Genomic DNA, 10,864 nt, shown 5'->3' on the forward strand with positions numbered 1-10,864 from the left:
GCCAACCGCAATCTCGGCGCGTTTTTATCAACGCTTCCGGGTCATCGCGGGCCTCGAAGGACCAAAGAGGCTCCTAGGTAACCCCGCCCAACAGTGGGGGGTGGGACCCCGTTTCCTGCGTCTCGCGGGTCCGCAGCCTCAGGCCTTGGACAAAGGAGGCCGCGGAGCCGGAAGTGGACGAGCGCGGGTCGGAAGTGGACTGCACGGCCACCTCGGGTCGGCAGCCGCGAACTACACTTCCCGGAGTGCCGCTCGAGGCGCCTCCGGCGGGGGCCGAGGGCGGGCCGACGCCGCAGCTCCGGACGTGCGGCATGAGACGCGCCCTCCCGCGGCCCGCGCTTGTCCTGCTGCCTCCCCGAGGGTCGTGCGGCGCTGGGCCTACGCGGCGGGGATCGTGAGGCCTGCTCGCGAGCGGGGGCTACCGCGGCCGCGATGGAGGTGAGCGGGCCGGAGGACGACCCCTTCCTGTCGCAGCTGCATCAGGTGCAGTGCCCCGTGTGCCAACAGATGATGCCTGCCGCCCACATCAACTCGCATCTGGACCGCTGCTTGCTGCTGCACCCCGCCGGGCATCCAGAGCCCGTGGCCGGGCCGCATAGCGCCGGGGAACCGGCCAAGGGGCCCTCGCCGCCACGCTCGAAGAGGCGGCGGCTCTCGGAGAGCTCTGCCCTGAAGCAGCCCGCCACCCCGACGGCGGCCGAGAGTAGCGAGGGCGAGGGCGAGGAGGGCGACGACGGCGGTGAGACTGAGAGCAGGGAGAGCTACGACGCGCCGCCCACACCCAGCGGCGCCCGCCTCATCCCCGACTTCCCAGTGGCCCGGGCCAGCAGTCCCGGAAGGAAGGGGCCGGGCAAAAGGCCGGCCGCCTCGGCCGCCGCAGCGGGGAGCGCGTCGCCGCGGAGCTGGGACGAGGCGGAGGCGCAAGAGGAGGAGGAGGCGGTGGGCGATGGCGATGCGGACGGAGACGGCGAGGACGACCAGGGGCCCTGGGATGCCGACGCGGCCGCAGCCTTCGGAGGCAGCAGCGGGGGGCGACAGCATTCCCGGGCGCTGGCTGCCGAAGAGATCAGGCAGATGCTGGAGGGCAAGCCTCTGGCCGATAAGATGCGTCCTGACACGTTGCAGGACTACATCGGGCAAAGCAGAGCTGTGGGGCAAGAGACCCTGCTCAGGTCCCTCCTGGAGACGAATGAAATCCCTTCCCTCATATTGTGGGGGCCGCCGGGCTGTGGCAAGGTGAGTGCCGCCTTGACAGAAGGGTTCCCGGGCCTTCATCTCTGATGTGTACTCGCCTGAAAAACTCGGGAATGGATCCAACAGTCGAAGGTATTTGGGGTTCTTAAAAGGTGGCGTGAGAGTCTTTTGGGCTCACCTGGATATTAAGGCCTAACAGTGCAGAGGATCAGATACCGCTTGAGCTGGGGCAGTGCTCAGCCCACACAGGTGGAGTCTAACGTGCTAGAAAAGGCAACTCCCCTCCCCTCCATTCTTAAGACGTTTTTTAGTCGTCTTCAAAATTAAGATGCCTATAAATTCACGGGTTAACATGAATATGTGGACTCTTAGATTTGATCCATCGTTGTGTTCCATCGCCCACCCCACCCCCGACTTTTAGTGACCCAATTGTCGAGGAAACAACATACTACAAAAATTGCAAAGGGACATTTATGTTATATTTGTAAATATGTGGGTTCTACTTTGAATAAAATAATCAAAAAATTTTGTTATTTCTATGTTGTGCTTCCTCCTCTTTCCTCTAGTTGTTGGTTTATTTGGAAAAACTAATTTTTATTTATCCATGAGTATATAACAGGACTACAGTGAAACTCTTTTCCCTCTGAAGTCATTTTCAGCTAGCATTTCAATATGCCTTTTACTTTAGAAAAAGAAACATCAATGCATTTCGGTGTCCAGTTGTGTGTACTGTAGTTAGAAATTAGCACCAACTCCAGAGCAGGATAATAAGCATATTGTGGGCCTAGAAAGCATGTCATTTTAAGGACAATTGGAAGAAACTGGGGGTGTCTAGCCTGAAGAAAGACTAAGAGGTGTTCAGATATACGATTTTTTTTTTTTAAATTTGTAGGAAGAGGGAACGAAAGGAGCACCAGTGAGTGAAAAGCAAAATACAGGATCAGTTTAAAGGCACTGTTTTAGCTTTGAGATTCAGACCCCTTAGTACACAAGGACTTTATCCGTTTTCTCCCATTTTTCTTTCCAGCTTCATCTCCTACAACTTAACCACACCACCCTTTACTCCAACCAGAAAACCCATTGCTGTCGAGTTGATTCTGGCTTACAGTGATCCTGTAGGACAGAGAGGGCTGCCCGTAGGGTTTGCAAGGAACAGCTGGTGGATTCGAACTGCCAACCTTTTTGGTTAGCAGCCAGACACTTAACCACTATGCCACCAGGGCTCCAGCCAATTCATTAGAATGCTTCTGCTCTCCTATGCACTCGTGCTTTTCCTTTGAGAATAAATCAGATCTGTCCCAAATAACTTTTTACGATGGTAGTGGTGGTGTTGACATCTATCCCTGTGGCTTTAATTTATTACCCTATTTACGGAATTGAGCAGTGGCATTCTTACTACTTGTCTGTGAATTCTTTTCATATGATCATGAGAATGAATAATCAGTTGTTGGTCCCAGGTGTCAAGAAAAAGTCCCCAGGGAGATGAGGGTGAGTTCATAGAAAATGCCAGGCAAGCAATTAAGTGGGCCTTGCTGCTCAGTGTTGTGGTTGATGATCAGGCGCAAGCCTAGGCACAGTTCGATTCCAAAGGTGGGTAGGTTGGGGTTTGGTAAAGAAGCAGCTGCACAACTTTTAGAAAATAAAGTGCCACCTTTTCTTCCAGGAGCAGGTTTGTTCCTGTCGTTAAGACAGTCTTCCCTTTTTCTGAATTTCTGTCCTTACTACTATACTGCTCACAATTAAAAAAACCTGTTGCTGTTGAGTCAATTTCGGCTCATAGCAACCCTAGAGTGACCCTATAGGACAGAGTAGAACTGCCCCATAGGGTTTCCAGGGAGCAGCTGGTTGACTCGAACTGCTGACCTTTTGGTTAGCAGCCATAGCTCTTAACCACTGCACCACCAGGGCTCCACTGCTCACAATAGTAATATTTACAAAAGCGTATGTATATTTATGAAGCACCTGAGCAATGCTTTGTTTGGATCTCGTTTGTTTTATGGTAAGTACTAACATGAGCAAAGTGCTGTTATTGCATCCACTTTTAAAGTAGACGTTGAGTTGGCATGCAGTCATCTTAAATGTTAGGTAGCTGTCATTGGTCTTTCAACTCAAAGACTCATTCGTTCAGTCTTTTTTGTTGGTGGACAAGGGGGTTTTGAAGCCACACCGGTGAGCTTCCAGTTCCAGCACTGATTCCGTGCAGTCCACTTCTACACCTAGGTTCCTTTAGCAGTAGTGCTTTCTTGGGTGCAGCAGGGAGAATTTTCTTTTCTCTTTGGTGAGAGATCACAGCTGTCATTCAGACTGCTAAATCAAGACAGCCACTCTCTTTACTGGGATTCCAAAGATCTCAGAGTCCCAAGAAAAGGAATCAAAAAGGGTTAAATTACAAAGAAAAGGTTGAATTAGCTTAAGGTTTAGCTACTTTCCTGTTTTATAGATAATGTCCTTATTTTTAATTTTTTAAAATGGGTAGTGAAATTGCAGATTATATCTGTGCCACTAAGTGTTCTTCACATTTCAAGTTACTGGTTAAATAGTGCTGATTCTCCTTGTGTTAGTACCCATGGGTGCTTCTCCGTGTCAGATCAGCTTCCTAAGCTCTGTTTGTCATCTGTTCTAGACCACTCTGGCTCACATCATCGCAAACAACAGCAAGAAGCATAGCATAAGGTTTGTGACTTTGTCTGCAACAAATGCCAAGACAAATGATGTGCGAGATGTCATAAAGCAAGCTCAAAATGAAAAGAGCTTTTTCAAAAGGAAAACTATCCTTTTTATTGATGAGATTCATCGGTTCAATAAATCTCAGCAGGTATATTATCTTCTACCTTTGGACACTGGGAACATCAAATAGATTTGAAATCACTTTGAAAAGTATACAGCCCTGTACACATACTAGGTGCTCTCATTATCATTAACTCTGTCTACAAAGAAGCAGACTTGTCAACCCATCTGCTTCTAGCCTATTTTTCTCACATTTTTCCTTAATTTTTTTTGCGTGTGACCAAAAAAAAAAGACTATCTGGAAATGAAATGGTTGGCATTTGGATTGTTTCCAATTTTTGTTGTTAGGTGCTGTCAAGTCAGTTTCAACTCATAGCTACCCAGTGTGACAGAGTAGAACTTGTCCATAGGGTTTCCTAGGCCATAATCTTTACGGGAGCGGATCTCCAGGACTTGTCCAGCAGAGGCTCTGGGTGAATTTGAACCCCCGACCTTTTGGTTAGCAGCTGAGCGCTTAACCATTGTGCCACCAGGGCTCTTTCCAGTTTTTAGAGATTTTAAGTCTGTAGTCATAGTGAAGTTTAACTTGATTTTAAGATCATCGTTTGAATATATTTTCTTTCTCCCTTATAAAGTGTTACTTTTTATTTTGAGAATTAAAGAGTCTATATATTCTCTGTGACTCCAGGTTCTCATCAAGGTGAACGTTACAAGATCCAGTAGTTCTATTTACTCATCTGACTTTCTGAAATAAAAATAAAAGGATATAATTTATTTTTATAAACAAAACCACTCTTGAATTTTTCCAAAATAGACATTAAAATCTTTTTCAGCTATGCTTTTTTCTGTTACAACCACAGATAGAAATATTCCACAAAACTAATAATTTAGTATTTCTTTCCCCAACACAGCATCAGGTAGTTACAGTATTTGCATGTTTGTTAGGAAGAATACAATATGATTGAGTATTTGCAGTGGAAGATGGTTTTGGAAATGAGGGTTCATGTTTTTGTATTTTCTCACTCTTCTGTCTTTCTATATTTAAATTATATACTATTTCAACCTTGGGAGAAAAGATACTTCTCTACATAAAGAAATATTTTTTGTTGAAACTGAACTGGAATTGTCATCAGCTCTATTTGCCTACCAGCAAGAGACCAGGCTGAGATGTTGGCATCCAGAAGACACGTTTGGACTCAGAAAGCTAGGGCTGCGCTCTTTAAATGTTGCACTCATGTTCAATGAATATGAAGCTGCTATTCCTGAACTTGAAAGATAAAAGTTAGGAAAAGGGAGGCATTGATAGCCAACTTACATGGGATTCTGCAGGTTGTTGTTAACTGGAATCAATTTCTTCTGTTTTCCTCCCATGATCAGGACACTTTTCTTCCTCACGTGGAATGTGGGACGATTACTTTGATTGGAGCCACCACAGAAAACCCTTCCTTCCAGGTCAATGCTGCTCTTCTGAGCCGCTGCCGGGTGATTGTTCTTGAGAAGCTTCCAGTAGAGGCAATGGTGACTATTTTAATGCGAGCAATCAACTCCCTGGGAATCCATGTCCTAGACTCTAGCCGGCCCACTGACCCTCTGAGCCACAGCAGCAACAGCACTTCTGAGTAAGTTGGTTATGCAGTATCATGAGGGTGCATACTGCCCAAAAAATCTCTTGGCAGGGAACCAAGAAAGACTGGGAGTAATAAAGAGAGGGTGGGGACAGAGAGAAGAAAATGTTGATCTACTGGTAATGAAAATGAAAAGAGGAGGCAAGTGCAAAATTATACCAACAAGTATATGTCTGCAAACATTTCCTTTCTTTTAAGTTGAGATTTTATAGCTTAGGCTTGTAATGAGTGTGTCTGTAATTCTTTAACATTGTCTTGCCTGTTATTTTAGTTCCTGGATGTCTGCTTTTGTGCTTAGGGATTTGGTCCTTAATTTATGAATCTTTTGAGATTTGTACTCAGATTCCAATTTCTTTTTTTCTTGCTGCTTATTATTTTTTTTAATGTTAATAAAAAATTAATGTAAACATTAGCACACAATTCTTTAAACCTTTTTTTTTTTTTTGCGAAGTCTGAAAGTCAAACTGAGTTCTATGAAAGTAAAGAAATGTTAACTGAAAGTGGCTAATTGGATGCTGCCCCTTTCCTTTTGGTGATCTGTTTCTGTGTCATGAATAACATGAGTTTATCAATACACAGTATGTATCATGAATAACCAATTAGATTATTTGGGTCAGAAGGTTTTTCTTTATTTATATTATAATATGTTCTTCATATGTTATTCATCTGTGTTACCTAAAGTAAGCAGTCGAACATACTCTGGTCTGAGGAGAGGCTGATGCCCCTCTTCCTCGCCCTGTGTGCTCCACAGCTGCTAGTGTCTGCCCTGAGGCTAAGTCCTGGAGACCCTTTTCTGTGGGGATTAAAGTACAGGGCATAGCTTTAGGCTCAGGCTTTAGGTTTCAGCATTCTCTCTATGCATCTGACCTCTCCCATTTGCTCCTGTCTCACGTATAGGAAGAATTTGCTGTGCCTGGTGAGAGCCTTGAAACATTTGGCCAAGGATCCTCAGGCAGAATGTAGTAGCCTTGTTTTAGAATCAATTGTGATGGGCTAGCCTTCGAATTGTGGCCAAAAATGAGTAATGGACTTTTTTGTATTGTACTGATTTTGTATTGATATTTAGGAGTCTCTTGTATGCTGGGTACTTATCACAGTTTGATGGTGGCTACTGCTTGCCCCTTATATCTGGTATAGCTTTTCTTTAAACAAAATTTTCGTTATAAAACTCATATAATCAAGTAATAAAGAAAAATTGCAAGAGAAAGGAGAAAAAAAATCCCTAATTCCTAACACAACCACTGTTGACATTTTGTTGTATTTCATTCTAACTTTTTTCAGTTTGCTAGTTATCTAATCTATCTACAACTTTATATCCTGTGTTTTCACTTATTTAGGGTAATTTTTATTTGTTTTCATGCCATTATTTCCTGAGATTTAGTTTTTCAGATACCCTCAGGTTTTCTTCTCTCTCCGGTCACTGCCAGATCATGAAATTATGGGTCTGGGTTTGGAATGGACCAAAAAGGCAATAGTACCATTGAGCTCATCCTCATAAAGAGGAGTTCTGCAGCAGAGCTTTGAACTGGTTCGTTCTGGTTCGAACCCTTGCTGAGAATTTGCATTTCCAACAGATTCCCTGCTGAGAATTTACATTTCCACCCCAGATATACCGAATCAGAGTCTACAGTTTAACAAGATCTGCAGGTGATTCTTATGTATAACTTCCTGGGAACGTGTTAGAAATGCAAATTATCAGCAGGGAACCTTTTAGAAATGTAAATTCTCAGCATGGGTGTGAACCAGAACGAACCCATCGGAAGCCCTGTCCTGCAGTCTGACAGGCTCCCCCGGTGATGTGTATGCACATTAAAGTCTGAGAGAGTCAAGTGAAAGAATTAACATTTCTTTCAGTTACTGAAACTAAGAGCCTGATACAAAAGAGAGACAGTGATTCGTAGATTGCTAAAATTACGTTTCAGTCAGAGAAAACCTCCCATATCCAATAGATCACTTATTTTGCTATCATTAGCAGTCATTTATAATGGATTCTAATTATGGCTTCTCATTCTCTTCTCACCATCATCCCTAAACTTGTATCATGTTTACTTACTTATATCCCCACATTACTGCAAGTTCTGTGAGGACAGGAACTTGTCTTTCTTGTTCATATCCCCAGCACCCAGCAAGGGCCTGACGTACAATACGTGCTGATAAATGACTAAGTGAGTAAATCCTAGCTTTCAATACGGCAGACATGGTTTAATTTGGGAGGAGAGAAGAAGGGAATTATAGACCAAAATAAGAGATGATTGCCTCATTGCCCATGTATGGAGAACCTTTGTCTTTAATGTTATTGCCCTTCTCGTTATCAGCACACAAAATGAAATTAAAGAGTATTAAACTTTGATCCATTAATTGGGCTACTTGGTAGCAATTCTCATAAGTTAGGAGATGTCAGTAGACCACAGAAAGAACTCTTACATTGTATGTGATTTCTTAAGTGCCTGCCACGCCAATTGCTAAGTTAGACTCAATTGTACTGTCTTTAAGTGACTTTAGGTAAAATTTTACTTTCAGATGCCTATTGACTAGCACCAACTATAACTACCTTCTTGTGGACATAAATCAGTTTCCATTATACTAATGTCACTGGAAGAAAGGTCTTTTAACCCCCAATAACTCCTTTTTCTCTCTGGGAAGGTATGAGTCTGCATTTGAATTCTTATGTCTTGTTGTAGTACCCTGGATGGCAGCTAGAACATTTACAGAGAAATTAATAGACTATCCATGCTGTGCATCACAGAAGATTGGTAGGACTGGACTCAAAACTAATTACACTGACACAGCATCCCTGGTACTTGAGAAATTGTGAATTCTCATAGTCTATATGTGTACATGATAAATTCTATCTAGACTGAAGTAAAAGTATTTGGGGAGTCTTAATCATCCAGTGCTGCTATAATAGAAATACCACAAGTGAATGACTTTAACAAACAGAAATTGACTCTCTTACAGTTTAGGAGGCTAGAAGTCCGAATTCAGGATGCTAGCTCCAGGGGAAGACTTTCTGTCTCTGTCGGCTCTGGGGGAAGGTCTTTGTCATCAGTCTTCCCCTGATCTAGGAGCTTCTCAGTACAGGGACCCTGGGCCCAAGGGACACACTCTGCTCCTGGCTCTTCTTGCTTGGTAGTAACAAGGTCCCTTCCTCTCTGCTCGCTTCTCTCTTTTATATCTCAGAAGAGATTGACTCAGGATACAGCTTAATCCTGTAGATTGTGTCCTGCATCATTAACATAACTTCCTTTAATCCTGCCTCATTAACATCATAGAGGTTAGGATTTACAACACATAGGATAATTACATCAGGTCACAAAATGGAGGACAGTCACACAATACTGGGAATCTTGGTCTAGCCAAGTTGACATGTGTTTTGGGGGGACATAATTCAATCCATAATATTCCACCCTTTGGCCCCCCAAAATTCATGTCCTTGCCACCATGTAAAACACATTTATCTCATCATACCATCCTAAAGTCTTAAATCAACTCCAGGTCCAGAATCTCATCTTCTGCAAAATTCCTCTACATCTGTAATCTTAAAATACAAGTTACCTGCTTCCAAAGTACAGTGGTAGATATTTCAATTACAAATGGGAGAAAATGGAGGGAAAAAAGAGATAATGGGCATCAAGCAAGTCCAAAGCCCAGCAGAATAATTTACATTACCTCTCAAGACTTGAAAATAATCCTCTGTTCTCTGAGACCACTTAAGCAACAGTTCTGCCCTCCAGACTCTGGGTGTTGACCATGCTGTCTAGATTCTAGGTGGAGGCCTCTTGGCCTTGGGCTTCAGCTCTGCCTTCTAGGCCCACTGGGATGGCAACTCTGCTCCGTTGGCTTTGGGCGGCCCCATTCTACTAGTCCATCTGAGTGGCGACTCCACCCCTTAGTCCCTAGCAGGCCCGTTCTTCTACCCCTTAGCAGTCCCGCCCTCTCAGCTTTGGGCAGTGGATCTGGCCCCGTCCCCCTGGCACTTGTGAAAGGCAGTGCCACACTCCAGAACTGAGTTGATGATCTGACTTCGAAATCTAGGAGGCTGTGGCCCTACCCTTTGAGGCCCAGCAAGTCTTGGTTCCACCATTTGAGACCCCAGAGGTCATGGCCCCACCCTCTGAGACTGAGGCAGCTCTGCTTCCCGTGCTCCTTTGTCTCTTCAGCTTCTGGTTCCTTGGCCTCTCGGCATGAAGGCACCCAGCTCTCTCACTCTGCAGGTCTGCAAGCCTAGCTCTGCCAACAAGTGCCCAGAGGCACAGGGTTTAATTTTTTTCCTCTTATATTTATTAATTCAGTAGAAATTGGCAGCTTTGCATGTGCTAGGCCTTGGCTGAGTATTGAAAAGAGCATATTCTTGTGCCTTTAGAGAGCTTTATAGTATGAGAAAGGGATAGGCAAGCAGGTAGGTGTGAAATGGCGCAGGGGCGGTATCTCACCTCCTCTAACTTCAAGAAGGGGAGAGAGAATCATTATCAGCATCAACAGCCCAAGGCTGATTCTTCTGAGGCAGAGGTCAGACATGCCTCCAATGTCCAACTGTCCCTCCCACGGTACTCTCTACTTCTCTGCTGGGTTTGATAATTCGTTGCAGTGTCCACACAGAACTCAGACCATACTCACAGTTACAGAGTTTATTAGGGAAGTAACAGGTTACAGTTGAGGTTCAGCAATGCTCAGGATGCAGTTCTTCGATCAGGAGGAGGTCAGGCATGCCTCCACCCTCCAACTGTCCCTCTCATGCCACTCTACTCTGCTGGGTTCAATAATTTGTTGCAATAGCCACACAACTCACAGACCTTATAGTTACGATGTTTGTTAGGGAAGTAACAGGTTACAGTTCAAGTTCAGGAATGCTCAGGATATAGTTCTTTAATCAGGACAGCCTCTTCTCAGCCATGCTGCACACAGGCCTCCTTCTAGGCTCTTGGCCCCCCAAGGGACTTCTTGGGCTGGCCTGTTCTCTGCCCTGCTCGGGCAAGAGTTACAAAGTTATTTTAGCTCTGCCTATAAGTGCCTGGAGGCACCCTACTCTGCCTGTAGGCCTCTGCCCAAAGGTCCTCAGCTCTAGCTCTATGGGGTGGCAAACTTAGCTCCACCAAGTACCTGGAGGCATCCTACTCCACCAGCAAGCCTCCTGCCCAAATGCACTCAGCTTTCTCTTTCCACGGGCTGTGCCGTCTCCTGCCAGTCTCCTGGTTCTGCTTCTTCTGCTTCCGTCGTTTCTGTGCTGCTGCTTCTTGCCATCTTGCCTTCTTCAGTGTTATAGCTCTCTCTCTCCCCCTCCCTCTCTCTCCCTCTCTCTCCCTCTCTCTCCCTCTCTC

The 10,864-nt window shown here is 45.0% G+C and overlaps 1 protein-coding gene across 1 annotated transcript in view; it reads left to right on the plus strand.

The window, feature by feature from the left end:
* The first annotated feature begins 304 nt into the window (after positions 1-304).
* Positions 305-10,864, plus strand: part of WRNIP1 (WRN helicase interacting protein 1) — a 28,452-nt gene continuing 17,892 nt past the window's right edge. Inside the window, exons 1-3 of the mRNA XM_004387910.2 lie at positions 305-1,236; positions 3,818-4,009; positions 5,299-5,540. Coding sequence (XP_004387967.1) covers positions 433-1,236; positions 3,818-4,009; positions 5,299-5,540 — 1,238 coding nt within the window. The 5' untranslated portion in view covers positions 305-432. The remainder of the gene's footprint in view (positions 1,237-3,817; positions 4,010-5,298; positions 5,541-10,864) is intronic.

This window comes from Trichechus manatus, unplaced genomic scaffold, assembly GCF_000243295.1.
Source record: "Trichechus manatus latirostris isolate Lorelei unplaced genomic scaffold, TriManLat1.0 scaffold00198, whole genome shotgun sequence".
Lineage (NCBI taxonomy): Eukaryota > Metazoa > Chordata > Mammalia > Sirenia > Trichechidae > Trichechus > Trichechus manatus.